The 19394-nt window shown below is 43.9% G+C and overlaps 1 protein-coding gene across 1 annotated transcript; it reads right to left on the reverse strand.

Moving 5' to 3' along the window:
* Window positions 1-330: 330 nt before the first annotated feature.
* Window positions 331-19083, reverse strand: LOC113582234 (serine/threonine-protein phosphatase PP1-beta catalytic subunit). The gene is made up of 8 exons (XM_027017893.2): window positions 18961-19083; window positions 6050-6181; window positions 4139-4369; window positions 3398-3502; window positions 2965-3036; window positions 2405-2556; window positions 1347-1481; window positions 331-974 (listed from the first exon to the last, which is right to left on the reverse strand). Exons 1-8 carry the CDS (start codon window positions 19010-19012, stop codon window positions 870-872), a joined length of 984 nt encoding a protein of 327 aa, XP_026873694.1. The 5' UTR covers window positions 19013-19083; the 3' UTR covers window positions 331-869.
* Between the last annotated feature and the right edge of the window lie 311 nt (window positions 19084-19394).

A 19394-nucleotide genomic window follows, 5' to 3' on the forward strand; every position in this document is an offset into this window, starting at 1 on the left:
TGTATTTTTATTCGTGTGTATTTATTTTCCAACGCTCGATGCTCGGTCGTCTTTTGCAAATTCTGCATTATTTTCATTTTAGCCTTGTAGTTTCGCTTGAAGAGGCAGTAGGAATGGCGTTTTCCTGCTTATGTGAACACAACGCCATCTAGTGGATAGATTTTACCTCTGCACCCAGTTAACAAAAGTGGCCTTTAAGTGAGCCGTGGTAGGAGCACAAGTGCCTACACCATGTCTATACTGACTTCGGGAAGTGTGAGCCACCCCGTCTCTAAGACTTTAGAGAAGTGGCACATGAACAACGTCCAATAAACAGACGAACACGCAGGATCCCTTTTAATTTTATTCTGGTTTATTTACTGAAAACCCCAGATGAAGTTATTGGTTTATTTAACTATTCCTGTTCATCACAAACAGGCTGGAAGAATGAAACAGTAAACTTAAGAAAAGTTAAATCAATCAATGTACATCATTCTGTCAGCCTCAAAAGAAAACCCATAATGGTACACTGATATGCAGACGAATAGATTGGTGTGTGCGTGTGTATGCATATGTGTAGATGACAGCATTTATACATTTTTTTTTCCTCAAAACACTTAATTGACAAATGTAGTTACACAGATGAAGGGGATTCAAAGATGGAGGAAAAACACAGGAATACAGAAATAATAGCTCAGGAAATCGGAGGCAGGGGATGTAAAGTGTTTGAAAATCAGAAAATTTGCTTCTCACATCATTTTAACTACATTGTTTTCCCGTCATGGTATAAATTGCCAAGGGAGTTTCACACTTGTTCACTCCTCATACTTCATTCTCCGATTTGCTGTCACGCTCTCTCCCTCCTCTGAGGTCATCACCTGTTCCGACGCTCATCGTTTTTTGGGCGGGGCAGCTGTGCGGGGAGGAGTCACAGGGCGACCAGAGTTCATCCCCCCGTACTGGTACTTGGCCTTTTTCTCTGAAGGCTTCAGAATCTAATAAGAATATATTACACAATTTTTACAAACAATAAATTAAAAAAATAATAATAAATGATTACATTATGCACAAAAATTTTGGAAACAATAAAAATCTAAAATAACTATTATGCATAAACAATTTTATAAATGTTTTACTCATGTAGCCACTACTGTAAATCCAACACTACTTCACAAGATGAAACAGAAAATGCCACGAAACTGACTGGCATTTGAATACAAAGGAGAAATAGTGTGAGATTTAAACAAAAAAATAATAATAATAATTTAAACAATGCAGACTGGATTTAGCACTTGTAAAAGTTAAGCACTGTGCCGTCATGCGAGATCTAATCTCTTAACGTGCGTGTATTTGTGTGTTGGTGATACCTGGAAGGAACACATGAGTGTTTCGTCCACACTCATCATGCCCCCAGCATTGTCGAACTCTCCGCAGTAGTTTGGAGCAGAGAAGAGCGTGACCAGCTGTCTCTTGGCAAAGAACTCGTAGCCATCCTCTACCACCTGCCGTGGCAGACATAATTGTGCGTGCACCATCAGTGCAATGTGACATTATGCTGAGAAACTCCAAATTGCAAGAGATTGTAACCTCGTCACCAAACCCATCTAGTTAACATTAGAACCACCACGTTACTCATAACCGCACTGTGACGTTACGCTGCGATTATTAAATGCACTGCAAGAGATCATAAACCCCAGTGCGAATCTGAAACACACATTTAACTTTTCTAGAGTAACACAGACAGGTAGTACAAGTAGAAAAGGAAAAACAGTGAGTGCGTGCTGTCTGGTTCAACGCACGCACCCACACGCATTCCTGCCGATTTGCTGCCTTCAACATTCTCATAAAACTGAGTTTAAAAGGTCCATTGTAATATGAAGGCTACTTAAGCTGGCCCATGTTGCCTTATATCCACTCAGGCTTCAGTGTCAGTACACTCGCACATGCCCACATCACTCAAACAAACACCACGCTGTTCTCGAGCCTGGAGTCACAGCTCATCTGCCATCAGAAAACAGGAAACAGGCAAAAGACTGAGTCTGCAGGGCGTCTACAGCACAGTGCTGCAGTGGCCTCTTATCTCCTAAAACAGAAAAGCCAACTGCCATGTGGTTTCGCGATGTACCTGATGTTTACAGAAACCATAAAAAAATTGTAAAAAATTTTTTAAAAAGCACCATTCAAGTGAATGAGCTTTGAACTGCAGTGGGAGTATCTGGCAATTCTAAACGACGGCCTGTTTCCAGCGTTGCTCCGTCACATCTCGGAGCACTGTGGGATACAAGAGTCGAAGCAGAGCGTCACGAGAAAGCCTCAAGGTTCTGGAAGGTTCTATGAGCCAGTCTGCCTGGGCGGTTGTTCCAGGACCTGCTCCAACCCAGCGCAGGCAAGGCAGGGGACAGGGCCACAGAACCAGGAGACCCACCTGGTGAGCCCTGCAGATCAGGTCCAGGTCGTGGCGGTTGAGGAACTTGCTGACGACGTCGGCGCCGAACGTGAAGGACACCCCGCGGTCGTTCTCGCCCCAGCCCTGCACGTCTTTATCTGGGTCGGACCACAGAAGGTCACACAGCAGCCCTGTGGGCACACAACACCTTTCAGGCACTGTCGGGAATGAAACTCGACACATTCCAACCTCAGAGTCTGCTAACAGTGTTTAGTTTTTTTTGTTGGTGGTGGGGTTTTTTTTGGTGGTATTGTACACCACAAAATCATTTGTTTTATTCATTCTTGTTTACCTTAGTATTATTTCTTCGTTATATTTTTTGCTATTACAGTCTATTTTTGTTATTTTATTGTCATTATTTTTGCATTTATCTGCTGTTGAAATGCAGGAGGGCTTCTCTACTTAAGAAATATTTAATTTTTAAAAAAGTAAAACACACACTGCATTTAGCACTATCACAAAGTAAAAACAAAAAAGGCCCCATCTAAGATTAGACTCAGCAGTGGAAGGAGAGAGATCTCGCCTCCAAGTTTTCTCACCGGTGTCAGGGACGTCCGTAGGCCTCATGATCCGTCTGATCTGCTCCATCGACTGCAGGTCCGGAGACAGGCCTGGAGCAGGTGACGTCAAATAACCATGGCCATTAATTGATCACAGGAGGGCAATTAACCACAGCCATTAATTAATCACAGCAGGTCAATTAACCACAGCCATTAATGAATCACAGCAGGTCAATTAACCACATCCATTAATTAATCATAGCAGGTCAATTAACCACGGCCATTAATTAATCATAGCAGGTCAATTAACCAGAGAGGGTTGCATCAATTATGTAACTTCCTGGGAACTTAGAAACTGCAGCCGTTATTTTTAAATGTGTGTCAGAGCTTGTTGACTATATGTTACACATGTAGTACGTTCCTCGATTCGAGGAAATTATACTGGAAGGAATGAGTTTCCATGGCGACGCACCTCCATGGCAGCAGAATATTTTCTCGTCAACAATGGCAGCAATAGGGAGACAGTTGAAACAGTCGGTAAACGTCTTCCACAATTTGATATTGAATCTGCGCTTACCTGAGGACCACAGATAAATTATATTTGTTAATACTTCCTCTATATATACAGTCAAAATTGTCGTGTAGTACCCAAGTTTTCCAGAGAAACAAGACATTTCAGACAGAGGTCCTTCATCAGCTGCACAAACAAAGTGCTTCTTTAAAGTTCTAGGATGTGAAACCTATTTGTACACGTGTGCGCGCATGTTTTGTATATATATATATATATATATATATATATATATATATGTGTGTGTGTGTGTGTGTGTGTGTGTGTGTGTGTGTGTGTGTGTGTGTGTGTGTGTGTGTAAAAATCTCAAACCGAATTTAAGGACAGTGGAATTAACATGGTAACACCAAATATATAACAGAATGCATGTATGTTTGTGTATGTAGTTTCATTTTTTCCCCACTAGGTGGAAGCAGTGTACTTCACATAAACGCTATTCATAGCGCCTCCTAGAGATTGTCTTTATTCTTATTCCGAAATACAAAAAAAAAATTAAAAATCTGGTCTCAGATCAGAATAAAGAGTAAGCACCTAGAAGAAGTGAAAATAACAGGCTCCACACAGATACGATCTTAAGCGTGCCTTTGTAGATAAATGTGTGTGTGGTGGAGGGATGTGTGTGTTAGCTTTCCCACATGCACATACACTCGTCGTAGAAGCCGTAGATTCGGTTGATGGAGGCGCATTCGTGGTTGCCACGAAGGAGGAAGAAGTTCTCGGGGTATTTGATCTTATAGGCCAGTAGGAGGCAAATGGTCTCCAGGGACTGTTTTCCTCTGTCCACGTAATCCCCCAGGAAGAGGTAGTTTGCCTCTGGAGGGAAACCTCCATACTCAAACAGCCTCAGCAGGTCTGTGTACTGACCGTGGATATCACCTACAGACGGAGAGACAGAGACGCAAGGAGGGACGTTGGAGATTTGAACAAAATAGGGCGCACAAAGGTTGAGAGAGAGAGAGAGAGAGAGAGAGAGAGAGAGAGAAAGCGAGAGAGAGGGAGGGAGGGACTAGTCGGGGGGTGCAGAGACAGCAAGAGAGTGAAAGAATTAGAAATAGAGAAAGAGAAACCACTAAAAAGAGGAAGGGCAGAAAAGGTGGAAAGACATCTAAAAAAGGTGGAAGAGAGAGAGAGAGAGAGAGAGAGAGAGAGCTGTATGCCTTCTCTGATCAAGCGAATAAAGGTATCAGCCGCTCAAAGACATCAGTCAGGGTGCATCTCAGTGCACCACTGTCCTACATAACACATATCCTACAAGCTTGATTTCGCCCACACGTCCTCTCATCTGAAACACATAAAAACCAGCATGGACGATGTGCCCTTTTATCCTTTTGGTTCCAGAAACGTGTGTTGTTTCTCTTTTTGATCAGACTACAAGAGGAAAGAACATCCAGACGCGAAGCTCCCTGAACCTTCAGACTCAGAAACACAGCTTGCTTTAAGTGTGTCTGTATGTCTGGATTTAATATTCACTGCTGTTTATAAAAAGGTTGATAGCTGTGCACGGAAAACAGGCGAGTTAAACGCGCAGTGGGTCTCATGCGAGGACCCAGACCAACACCGAACCTGGCCGTGTTTCCTACATTTCAAAATACAAGTTGTCCAGACCTGTGAGACAAGCTGTCCTCTCCAACACAAGTATGGACTAATGGACCTCTTATTTCATTAGCATGGAGAGTTGAAATATTTATCAGTTACACTGTATGGTCCCACTGCAATTCTTTCGACTGTAATATTTGACTTGTTTGCTGTTTTACCACGGTGATCTACGTCACTACCACAGCCGTTCCCCTGATCGGCGAAGACCCGCTTCACGCTACACACGGCCACTCTGTCCACTGACTGACGAATTATTCTCTAAAATTAATTTAAATGTCAACCGTTTGTGAATTTGGTGTCGTCCTTTGCTGGCCAGGAAAACGTCCTCGTGTCTGCCTGTCTGCAAGCCCCTTGTGTCTGCCTGTCTCCCCTTGACCCGCTCCAGTGTTAGTCGCGTACCACCTTTCTCTGGTGAGACACTTTTTTAAAAATAGAAGTTCCCATCTGAGCACCCCTTCCGCTTCTCTGTAAACACGCAGCCCTGGAGCGGTGGCGTGATAAGTGTGTGTGCGTACTGCCTGGCTTCAGCGGGGTCACCGCTGACGTGGTTACGGCAATGGGCTTTCATTACGAGTCAATAAACTTGTAGACGGTATTTTTACAACACTTCCAGAATGACGCTTCCGGAGAAATGTGTGCGGTAATGCCAGTGGAACGAAAGAAAGGATGTGCGCAGGGTGTGAAGCCTTAACACAATCCGTAAATTGTGCTGCCGCTTTTCACGCCAACATCCTGCCCAGTCGTTCACCCGTGTCATATACTACTGAAACAACTGCAGACAAACACCAAGGGTTTGTGACTGCCTGGGGTGAGCAGACTCAGGGGAAACGGTACGCTCCGCATCAGAGGAGCTTTGGTGTGCGACTCGACTGCAGTGGCTCTGCTGGTTCAGACACACTCGCCGCGCTTTCTCTCTCGAGGCCGCGCGGGTCTGAAATAGACGCAGAGGGTGAGACTGACCGCAGATCTTGAGCGGGGCCTCCAGCTCCAGAAGAATGGGCTGACTCAGGAAGATCTCTCTGGATTTAATACACAGCCCTCGCACCTCCGCTTCTGTCATCTGCACAATCTTTCCTGGGCGACATCCTCGCACTGGGAGAGAGAAAGAGGGAGAGAGAGAGATTATTTTCACAATAGCCAATAAAACAAAAGATAAAAAAGTTTAGCAAAACGCTTTAGCAAGAAGATAAAAAAGGAGGGATTTTTTAAGACTTTGAGCCAAACCTCTTCAAAACTTTGCCATTTAGACAAATATCTTGTGGACGTGAGCTCCAAAACTAAGAGCAAGTGAACCTGCTTCCTCCCTCACAGTTATGATGCAGGTGGGTCTGACCTGTGTGGCCCCTTTATTAGGCTTTCACACACCTGCCCTACAGCTCAACCTCAGGCTACTCTATAGTTTACACTCATGTCCAAGCTTTAATCTGCTATTGCTGTTCTGAGGTCAGTTCACTCACCCCCATTGTCCTGTACCCTCTGTGTGTGTATATATTTGTGTGTGTGTGTGTGTTGGCAACCTTCACTGGACTCTTTCACAAGTGACCTGGTCCTGACCATTGGGCAAATATTAATATACATTTATACCAGTAAGCGCACTTTTCTACGAACATCTATGGATACAGCTTAATTAGATATTTATATATTTTTAGAGATATACACAGTCCTAATAGAGATAAGTGATAACCCGGCACAACGTGCGTCCGCCTGTTAACCTCTGAGATCACAGCGCTGGCTGTTTCCTCCTACAGGGCAGGTGGCCGGTGTGACGGCGCCAGAGCTGGAACCGCATGCTCGGTTTTTGCTCGCTCAACATATTCCAAAGCCACTCAGTATTGCTTCGTAAATGCGACCGAGGCAGCGCTGACCATCGGCGACCTGCGCCTGAGGCTGCTGCGTCTGAACAGCTTGTTACAGCGGGCTAACCCAGTTAACGAGCGAAGCAGCGAATCAAGGGAAGCACAAAATCTTGCAGTGCTCCGCGTCTTGACGGATGATGTATGGATCCAAATCCTGCAAACCTCCTGAAAAGAAGGCCAGCGCTCTCAGAGGACGACGGGGTTGGTTGAGATGAAGAAAGCGGTCACAAAGATGACTGCAGACAAGCGTAGCTCTGGGTGAACAGATAAAGAACTTTCCTTTCACAGAAAAACAAACAAACAGATATTTAACTTAAAAGTCAGCGCGTGTTTGGTTTGCAGTGATGGAGATCTGTAGGGATCAGCTACAAATGACAGGATCATTCAGAATTGCCTAGAAGGAAAGAGGACGTATGGCATAAAAACACAAGAATCACAGAGCACAAACCGATAAACACTCTCTCTCTCTCTCTCCCTCCCACAGGGGAGTGAAGCTGGTTTAACTGAATAGCACAAACAGCAGGCCTGGTTTTGTAAACACCGCTGTGAGTAAAACTGCCCAACAGCAAGTTCCGTTTTCATGGCCCAGGGGACAAGCTAGTCAGACATTCAACTGCGCGTCTAACTGGAACATGCAGCTAATAAACTGTACCCAAACCCACCTGCCGCTCAGAACCAACAAGCACAACATTAAAGAGTTTGAATCTTGCTTCGGGCCGCAGTTCTGCCCACATGCAGGTTTAGTTCTACCCATGAATATGAGCTCAGAAAATTCACCAGCCACATTTTAGACTGCGTTCAACAGACTATTGGGTCCTAAAGCAGTTTCAGTTCAACTGCACGGTTTGTAGAAGACTTCAGAGTTCACAAGAGATACGTAAGAGTACAGTCGTTCCCCAACTGAGCTGAGAGTAGTCTTAGTTATTATGTTAGCGTTACTTTCATGCTATATCTGTTTTCTGGTTATGGGCTTGTCCTTGATTACACTCTCTCTCTCTCACACTGTGTGTGTGTATTTGTTTTTTGATCCTTCTTGCTGGGAGTTCTAATGCCAGTTCTTGGATCCACCCCAATGAAAGCACCTCCATACTGAGCATTGCCGGTGCAGGGTCTGTAAACATGCTATGTGTAAACAACTAGGTACAGATTTACTATGGTCTGTGATGTGTGTGTCTGAGATTCTAACACTGTCAGCACTAATCTACATAGTCACTCACACACACACAGACCGAGACAGACACACAAACATGGCAATCTGTTTACTGGATGTCTGAGGATCGGGTAACAGCTAATGTGATCTGATACAGCCAGGAGAGAGTACAGTAGAGCACCTCAGCACCCTGGGTCAGGTTTCACTGAGAGAGTGTGACCCCCAACACCCCTTGGAAAAACCTGGTGGCAAACCCCCACCCATCACTCTTCACACACACACCACTGAGACAAACCAGTTTATTTAAAGTCTGACCCATGGATATATTTTAGAACAAATACGAAGAGTGTTTGCACACACACACACACACACACACACACACACACACACACACACACACAGACTGTATTTCCTAGTGACCTTGACTTAGGGCTGTACCACTTTACTACTGAAGCAGGTGTGGCGTTAGGGCTCAGAGAGTCACCCCATTTTCTGCTGCAGTAGAAGGCTCCACTAAGACGAAAGGAAATCTCCATGGCAACAGTATCAAGTGACACAAGGGTGATATGGCGGGATGTTGACAGGTGTAATGATAGATTTGTCACAACCGCTCAGTAAAATGCCACATTCCACAAACTTTTACATATGCTGGTCTCCAAAGGAGAGACATTAACACTCATCAAGCACCATTTGATTATAACGTCATAATAATGCACAACACAACAATGAATTCTACCAACTAAAACTGTATAAAACCTGTATTAAACACTTAACATTAATTATATTATACTATATTTCCACTATATAATTAAATTTCACGTAATTGCTACTAGGCATTAGTTAGTCTATAATCCTAAAGGAATACATACTGCACTCCTTGTGTGTGTGTGTGTGTAAACTGCATTCCACTCTACAGGGCAACAAAGAACATCCATCCAAATTTGGCTTGTAATGTGGGAAAGAGAGAGACAGAGAGCAAAAGAGTGTGTAAAGGAGGGAGGGAGTGTGTCTCCCTGATTCTGTTCTCTGCCAGAATAAAACACTGCAGTGCAGAATCGGTGGCCCCTGACTGCTTGCTCGTTCGTTCTCGCTCTCTCTCCTGAAAGGTGAAGCATTCAAAATGTCCTGGCACACCTTGCCCCTGAAGGCACTGTTCCATGGCACAACTTATAAAATCCACAGCAAAAAAAAAATTAAAAAAAAAATTGTCAGCATATATTTGGTCTTAGTATTCATATGTGGGTGTGTGCTAACCATCATACCAGCACTGTGTGAATAATTGCGTTTCTCTTTTGTTTTTTCTTTGGTTACTTGGTTACTCAGAAACATTAACCTGGTCCTCCACAAGTTATTTCATGAGGATTAAAGCAACACAGACTTTCAAATCCAAGTACAACATACACATCTGCAACCCTCTCTATACCTTGAGCAGTCAGGAGCCACTGCCTGACTGAACATTTAGGCTAATGAAGTTAATGTTATCTCTAACTTGTCTAGATTTCACTCCTAATTCATAACTGAGAAAATTACTTTGTACGTAACTCAAACAGAGAGATGGTATTAGACTACCAGACCAAGCTGAGAAGATAAAATTGGAGACATTTGTAGGGGCAATAAGAACATCATTTTAAGAAGTGAAAAAAAAATGTAATGCACTGCATGGACAAAAATAATTACTGTGAGTGCCCACTGGATCAGCGTGGGTGGGTGGAGACCACACCGTGCCACGCTGCTGGAGCTGTCGAGCTCTGCCCAGATGGAGAGGGTGCGTGTGATGCTGTAGGTACGTCCATGGATCAGAGTTTCACAGAAGGCAAAAAAAAAAGAGACAAAGAGACTGAACAAAGAACAGTGCAACTGACACCCGAGCAAGTACAGCAGAGCTTGCGGAACGCACACAAGGAGAGGCTTTTCTAGCAGAGCGAAAACCACACCTTAGCTGAGCCGAAAGTGAAGTCAGACCTGAACATGCGGTTTGCCTGCGACTCTCGATGGCAGGCAGTATGTGTCTACAGGCATTCCTAGGGAGGCAAGTTTAAAGGTCATTCAGGAGCTGTGTGTGTGTGTGTGTGTGTGTGTGTGTGTGTGTGTGTGTATTGGAAAAAGGGGAGCGAGTGAGAGAGCAAGAATGGAAGAGAGAGACATATATATACAAATCACTCTCTCCAAAATCAACTGCCATATATGGAGAGTTCTCTGGCCAAAGAAAGGGGGAGAAAGCCATCACACCCCCACACACAGATGGAACTAATCTATTTACATATGGTTAGGTCTATTGTGTGGTAATACACCCAGGATAGGGGCAAGTGTAGTATATAGGCTAAATGCTGTTTGTGTGCTCGTGCATGTGTGTGTGAGTGAGTAGGGGGGACAAAGCAGAGAGAGGTAGAAAAAACAAAGTGATAGAAAGAAGGGGGATTGGAGCATCAACCACATCAACCACCGAGCCCGGGGCTAGAGCCCAGACAGAACACATCAACCACCGAACCCGGGGCTAGAGCCCAGACAGAACACATCAACCACCGAGCCCGGGGCTAGAGCCCGGACAGAACACATCAACCACCGAGCCCGGGGCTAGAGCCCGGACAGAACACATCAACCACCGAACCCGGGGCTAGAGCCCGGACAGAACACATCAACCACCGAACCCGGGGCTAGAGCCCAGACAGAACACATCAACTACCAGGTTAGGCATCCGCACTGGACTTCCTGTACATACCAGTCAAAACCAATTTGCATTCTCACCTGCACATGCAACCTGTGACATTCATGATCTGGTGCTATTCTCCTAACAGATACCTCATAGACAGAAGAGTATGTGGGTGGCTTTGTCTAAACTTCTTGTATACACACAGGCTGGAAAACTCGTCCGGCTTAGTCAGGATCTTGTTCAAAAAGAGAAGTGAATGGTACTGGCTTCTGTGCCGTTTACTGTATATGGAGGGGATCCTGAATACCCTTTGTTTTGTGTGTGTGTGTGTGTGTGTGTGTGCGCGCCCCAAAGTATCTCTGTCTAATGGCAATATGTTTTCATTAATCCAGCAAGTGAAAACAGCTAAGCAACACACAACCATGAATATGCACTCAGACACACACACACCACATATACACGCATGCACACACAACAAACACCGACACACATGCACACACTCAAGTACCAACCAACAGACGTACAAAACATTGTAAGAAATAGTGTAACATACATTAAGAAAACAACTAAACAAAAACCTGAAATATTTCTGTCCAAATGCGGTACAATTTGGTTCATTTTGGGACTGGGAGTTCCTTAATGGCAGCTTGAGTGGAAGATGACACCGATATCCAGCAGGCTGCTGGGCTAAAGCATAGTCCCACACATTAGTAAAGACTGCAGAAACAAACATACCATACTGCCAATATATAAACTACACATTTGCTAAAGCTGGCAGCTACGTTTAATACATTATTTTAACCAATATTGGTAGCCGGAGCCCGTCAAAGCCCTGATTCATGTAAACACCCACGGAATACTTCTTTGGAACATCTGAGACCGGCGTGTAGACAGTAAATACAATTCCTATAATTTTCTAATAATTCCCTGTAAAATGTCTGTAACATCAGTATTGTCGAGGCCAATGAATCACAGTCCGCTAGCACAGAGACAGAGTGCGCTAGCAGCGCAGGCTTATCTATGCTTCGGTAACCGTATTTAACGGGACGAAGAGGGCCGGGAAAGCGAGCCGACAATATCCGTGAGGAAGGAGATTCTCTGTAAACTCGGCATCGCTTGCAAAGATGGAGTGACTGCTCATTTAGCGCGTTAAACGTTAAAACGTGTGTGTCGGGACCTGCTCAGTTAAACATTTTAATGCGAGAGAGAGAGATTAAAAAAAAAAAAAAAAAAAGAGCACGAAAACATGGAGCTTGTTAGTTTGCATAGTTTTAGCGTTAAAACTGCACGTTAGGCTAGTTGGTATGTTGGCTGGAATTTGTGTGTGTGTGTGTGTGTGTGTGACGTGAGACAGAGACGTGAGGGAGAAGAAGGGGTTAATCTGAGGAGGGGAGCCATTAGGCGCAGCAACTCTCGTTTTATAATCTGGAAAGGGTGAAATACAGCGTTAGGACTTAGTGGCTGACACACACACAGAAACCCAGGCACGCAGCTCCAATAAACCTAATGACAGTGAGGAGGAGGGTGAGAAGAGGTGCACTCCAAACAGCTTTATTTTCTTAAAATAAAGAAGCAAAAAGACAGGAGGCTGCGCCGTGTCTCCACCATGCGCTGGTGTTTAGATCAGACCCGAGCGGGGTGCCACGGCTTCACAGGGGAGCAGAAGCAGTCGGTACAACTTCATACCACTAATTAGCCATTTCCAAACAGCCCAAGCCCTGCTGACTGACTGAAACACAACTTCGATGTCTGAGAGCCTTGGCGGTATGGAGACTGTGCTTCGAACACATGGGAACCACTAAAAAAAAAGCTGCATATTGCAGGCCACAGTGATGAGGCTTCTGGAAATTTGCCTGGTGGTGCATTAAAATGTGATGCGGTAAACTAAGTTCAGTGTCAGGACCCGTTCTCCGGGTCAACCTCGCTGTTACTACAATTCAACTTTATTTTTCCATTACGCTTATACCTACTGAATAGACAGTATAATAAAATGCAAGATGTTAGTACAGCCAATCCCATCCCATGACATATGACTATAGAAAGCAGTCACAGTAGTGGTGAGTCGATAGATGAAAGTTACCTAGGAGATCACCGTGTGACATTTCGACAGCATGCTGACTGTTCCTCTTTATAAGTACTATCTAGCTACTAGCTAAATACCTGACCTGACACAAACGTGAATTCTCCGACATGGATATAATTTGGCATTCCATAGAGTAGGTCATCATTAAACCCAGCACAAACGGAAGGAAGGTATTCCCAGGGAACAAGCCCAAACGATGAAGAACGCAAGAAGTATGTTTTAGTTTGGTATTGATCAACAGGCCATGTAGAGAACTTTGTCATTTCCATGAATGAGGTCCATCTGTTTGTGCTCGTTTATCACGCCCTAGCCGATTCGTATTTGCAAGTACGCAAAAAAAAAAAGGGACCCAGTTAAATAGTTGCTCCCAGATCTACTTCTAAGCGCCAGAGGACAACTGTAATGCTAAGCCTGAGAGAACATATGGTGCACACGTTGCAAAACACGACACAAAAACAAACTGGCGGCCTACAATAACAACGTCCTGGTGTGAGATGAAGCGCGGCCCCCTGAGAACACGAGGGATGTTTACTATACAAAGGGCTCATCCCAGAAAGAAGCCCACTGGCAGGGCTTGAGCTCTCAGGAGTCGCCCCCCACATGTGGAGTGACACTGAAGGAGGATGGGGGGATTACTAACAGACAGCTGTGCCTGCTGACATTTAGAGAGAGAGAGAGAGAGAGAGAGAGAGAGAGAGAGCCCTCATGGAAGTCACCCAGTCATCTGAAGACAGTATATGACAGTATATAAGGTGACAGTTAGCTCCTTTGAGATTTGCTAACAGCTTGGAACCGAGTGCAGCAGCAAAACTGAAGTTGCTAAAGATACACACACATCTGGGCAGTGCCACACTAAAAATGAAGACATAACTGGGCAGTGCTACACTGTAAAGACGAGCGCACAGTTGGGCAGTGCTACACTGTAAAGACGAGCGCACAGTTGGGCAGTGCTACACTGTAAAGACGAGCATGCATTTGGGAAGTGTTCTTGAAGTACTGACGATACCCACGATGCGTCTGAAAAGTGCATCATGATGCAATTAATCGCAATAACAGCATATAATCTTCCAACTCTGTTTGGAGGCATTTAGTGCACATCAGAGAACCTTAGCCTAGCTCAAGGCTATGAACCTAACTAATTATCAACTCAATTAAGCTAAACTAGTGTACCGTCACCCTCAAAACAGTTGAACAGCTACATGTCATGTCCAACCACGTCCTACTGTTATCTGACCTTTTGATTCAATGTTACGTTGCATATTTGGGCACAGCTACGAACGCAATGGCATTGTGAAACACCAGACTGTCAGACCTATTCAATGCTCTGTGAATTGCCCTGTTTATTTATTTAGCAGTGAAAAACATGGAGCATGAACGCAGGAGCTGAGAGAGAGAGAGCAGTGACACACACTCCGTGCAGCCAGGAACTGGCTAGCCCTCCGTGAACCCCCAGAGCAACCATGAGATACAGTTCTGTGTGTGGAACAATGAACAGAGGCCAGCATGGGTGGGACCTGGTGTGGGCAAGAACTGCCACTACTGACATTTACTGTTGTGACACTGAGTGGAAACTCAAGAGGGAGGGTGACACACACACACACACACAGAGAGAGACAGAGAGAGAGAGAGAGAAAGCAAGAGAAATAATTTTTTCCCAAACATTTGCAATAAATGCCCCAAATTTAGCAACCTCTTCGAGACATTACAATATCTATCCCTACTTGGTGAATACAAGCTGTGATGTAATACAGCAGCATGAAATGAACTTACCTGCTACCATCTGGAGACATCGAGTAGCTGTGTCATATGCAAGGTTATATGTATACACAAATGCACACGCACGCGCTGATGCACACTCACATAGCAAGCATTGCAGTATTCAACGCTGGTCTCAAGACTAGATATTAATGTCTCATTTTGCTGTTCACTCAGTTTTACTCATTCTTGAGACAGTCTTCAACTTTGAGAACACTGAGGTCATTGAACACTGAGGAATTCCTTTTCATGAGACTATAAAATATATGAACCAGTACTAAAGTAAAAAATAAAACTTGTATTATGCTGCCAAATTAGATTAATTTTTGTTCGATACATTATATCATAACTATGATGGTTAGTCTCAAAACTATGAAGGTTAGATAATAGTCTAAAAATTGCAATCTTATGCCTTAGTTGTGTTGTAATCTGAATCGATATTCCAGGTGTTCAACTTTTCGGCTTGGTCACCTAACCTCTCTTATGCTCGTCTCGTTTCAGTCTCGCCCCCCTGTTGGAGTTTGCCTTGAGTTGGACTTTTTTTAGTGTACAATCTTAGTTTTACAGATGATGTTGAATTTCTGTTATACTGTAACCCAAGCTGCGGCAATAGAAACACAGCAGTAAATGACATGCCAGTGAACTACCCTGAACAGAATTTAAATTTATTACACAGAGTTAAAAAATAGATCAACTTAGAGGGTGCAAAAAAAGTGTTCCACTTCACTGTGCATCTGGAATCTGCAACAGTCAGGCAGTCCAGCAGTCGTCTCTGAGCACTACAGCGATGCAAGCCAAACCTGTGATGCAGCCAGTGAGCGTGGAGCAAATATCCACAGCTGGCTTCCTTCTGCTTCCTTTTTCCTGCTGCCCCTCCCAGTGGATTCCATAAACTCAACCCCAGCCCAAACCAAAGCCAAGGATCTCCACAGTGTTGTTGTTTTGTTTTGTTTTTAAATGTAAATCTTGTGTGGCTGCTGTGCATGCGTGTGTGTGTTTATGCATGCTCAGAACTGTATCTCCAGCATGACCTCCTATAACTATCATGGTCATAATAGGCTGGTTTCCCCCCCATTCTAAGGAAAACCAGACCTGGCTATTTTGAGATCCCTTATTTTGGTGTGGATCACTGCTGCCTGGGACATGACCAAATAAGGCTGTGGTTCAGATAAAGGTTTCTCGGGCACTGTTGCTATCTCAAGGGTTCCTCCAATACACTGAAGGTCACCTACAGACACAGCACTGCTCGATACAATCAATCGTCATGAGGCTAGTATTTGCAAACAGGAGAGCAGCATTCACAAAGCAAATTCACAAAGTCCTAAATTAGGTTTTAGGATACAAACTTAAATATTATAGTGAACTGAACACGATTAGAGTGTCTGTACTAAATACTGGTGTCTGTTAAACACCTGTGTAGAGCTTGAAGGAAGAACCCAAAGAAATCTCTGTCCACCAACGTTTTAGTAAAAACAGCAAACTTTCATACTTCAAAGATTAAAACAGAATACCCATGTCGTCTCATTTTTCACTATACTTCAGATATTTAAAACTGCAGGATCATGTTTCTAAAAAACATGCATTAGAGCTTGATTTAAGCACATTATAGATGAGTATAGATAGGTTTAGACAACAATTCTGACTGTCAACAGTCTTCTTCTACTCTGTAGAATGTCATTTATAGCAGTTGAGCAGTTTTGCCTCCACTTTGTTTTGGAAGGGCATAGCCTGAAACAGTTTGGGAACAGCTGCTGTAACGGCATTCTCCTTTGGCGGACCATCAGGGAAAAGAACTGGGTAAGGCAAAAGCACTGCACTTCATGGACACACTTCCAGAACACTGCGGCAAATCATGCAGGGAGAAAGAAGGAAGGACTGACAGATAGCACAAGGTAAACTGGACTTGTCCAAGAACCAAACCAACCAACTCCGTTTCTAAAACTTTGTGACTTCTAAAACTAGGCCACTAGGGTCTTTAGCATGTCAGTGAATCAAAGCCAAACAATAAACTGAGTTTAAACACAAGGTTGACATATTTAATAAAAGAACACAGTAACATCCTTCACAATGTAAAATTCATGATCTACCAAAAAAAAAAAATGTTTTTAAACCCTGTAGCAAATGCACTACACGAAGACCAAATGACATACGTTCTTTGTCCAGAGAAACGGCAGAGGTTTACGTTCTTCTGGAAGGAGATGAGGCCTAACTTCTTGGTCTTCAGATACTCCCTGGATCTCCATCTTACTACTGGATGGATATTTGGCTGACTGAAGCAAAGCCTGCTCCTCTCAGACCACTGTTTGAGCTGACGCTCCAGGCAGGAAGTGTGCAGAGGTTAGCAGAGCCCTAGCAGAGCAGCCAGTATATCATCATGCACGACATTAATAAGCATTGATGTTCTTGGTTAAGCAGACATTCTGAAATATTACCTCATTTTGCCATATAGATTAGCAGCTTAGAAGGGAAAGGCTACAAATGGGTGCTACAATGACACAAGATGTTATTACCTTGGTAAAAGCATACTCAGCAAATTATTAAAAATCAGTTAAAGTTTAGTCCACATACAGCTCAGTCACAGCCCCTAAAAGGCATTTGAAAGTGTGGTAAAACAAGAAATTTGTACATTGTAATACAGGCCTGATACAGTCTAGGACCAACCAATAAATAACTAAAATGGTGGTTTAAAATGTGAAACAGTAGGTTGCACACGGTTATTACTTACAGTATATGATTAGGTAATGAAACTACCCCATAAGCAAAAGGAAAGAATTCTTAATTTTTGTGGTGCTGAAGAAGAAACAAAATCCTGGATTACGTCATTGTCCCTGATTCTAATTTCTCCTAAGAAAGCTACATATTATAAAAATTATAACAGGGCCCGAAGCACTAGAATAGATGGTGGTGTTGAGATATCGAATAGCATAGCATAGCGGATAAGATGTCTGTTTACTTAAATACGTATGTATATACTCAAAGTAATGGGCAATGACGTGACCAATTAATTAGCTCTTCTTATGTGCGTTAATGTAATATACATGTACTTGTTTAATAGAATTTGCTATACAACAGTTAACATGTAATTTTACCCTGGATTAGCAGGATACGCAGATTCTAGAAGAAAAAAAAAAGCCAGCCCAGTAATAGTAGTTTGTAAACTGTTATTATCGCTGTGTTTGTGCTCATAATATGCTTACAAAAGATATTATTATGGTATTAGCGCATAACACCTTGCAGAAAGATTCTGGCTGTTGTAAAAGGTGCTTCAAAATGTCCAATGTGAGCTTAATAAAAGAATGTTGAACATGCGACACACAAAGATAAAAGAAAATTCCTTACAGCAACAGTGTCTGGTCCAAACACAACAGTGTCTGTGTAGTGGCATTACCACAAACGATGTATCGTCGTTACACAGAGAGACGCGGTGAGAAAGTCACGGTTCTTGGCCTGTGTGGTGATCCCATGTAACTCTTATTTTTTTAATGAGGCAGTTGGATTTTAATAAGCGCGACATGGATGAAACCGGGACTGCTTTAGGGTCACGGCGTCACTAACATGTTAAAGGTCAAATCCCAAATATTGTCGCTAAATTTTCTATTCAGCTCGTATCGACTACAGTACCAACGTTACATAGAATAAACCGTGAATACGACAAAAAGTAAATAAAAGTAGATCTATACTTCTGTTTCCAGTCCTTGCTACAAGCACAAAGGCCAGTACACACAACATTAATGTGGGCCTACCACCTAACAGAGGATAAACTGCATTTGACTTACATTCGTATTGCTAACTAGGCTCAAATTACCTGGATAAGCTTATTCGTTGATATGTTCCAACATATAGCCGAGTAGCCTTCGTTTCGTTCGTGTTAGGTTATTGTAACGATTGTAACGAACATTCCTGTTCAGTGCAAGACGTGCGAGGCTAGACTTAATATTCAAAACCACTGACGACCAGACCGCAAAAATGCCAGGCAGTTTACAACCAGCACAGAGCCGACAAGATCTTTAACTTCAAACTGAGAAACTACATCGCATGGCTAACTTGAACTATACTTCTTTGTCCAGGCACTTCGTCTGAAATACGTTCAGGAAAAACATATAAAAACACATGAACCAAAAAAAAGGCTTTGTTACACGGAGGGAAACTACACCAAGGCGAACCAAAGGTGTGCCCTTTCAGAAAACGAGTGTCGGGTCGGCAGCCCGACATGTTAGGCAACCAGGAGCTCCCTTTCGCGCAAAAGCAGGCCTCTATCAGGAATCCGCACCCGAACGGCACAACGCACGGATCCGCGGTTCGAACATCCCGCATGCGGCGCGCCCGTGCGTCGCGTCGAACCGGCGAGACGCACGAGCGTCGTGACCGTAGACTCACCCTCTAGAAGCCTGGAGATGAGCGAGTCCACGTCCAGTTCTCCCTCCGCCATAGCTGAAGTGTCTGTCAGCGAGGCTGCTTTCGCTCGCCAGGGTATCGCAGCCCTGCCGGGAACCGCCTGCGCGGACGCGTCTGCGGCGGCGGCGCGCGCGCCCCCGGGTCCCGCTGCCCGGGCGCCGAGTCGCAAATGCGTCCGACATTCAACAGGTGACCAACAGTTTGCTCAAGAGAGGGGTTTTTTGTGTATGTGTGTGGTTATTAACGCCATGTGGACGTGGTTCAACATTTGGAGTATAAGAGGATGTTGCCAAAATAACACATAAACAGGATTTGAAACACAAGCATTTAAATGATACGGTGAAATGGCTTAAAATGCGGCATTCCAGCACGAAAAGTAGCAAAGATTTACGAAAGTAATTTATTAGTTGAAACTT

This window comes from Electrophorus electricus, chromosome 9 (genome assembly GCF_013358815.1).
Source record: "Electrophorus electricus isolate fEleEle1 chromosome 9, fEleEle1.pri, whole genome shotgun sequence".
NCBI lineage: Eukaryota > Metazoa > Chordata > Actinopteri > Gymnotiformes > Gymnotidae > Electrophorus > Electrophorus electricus.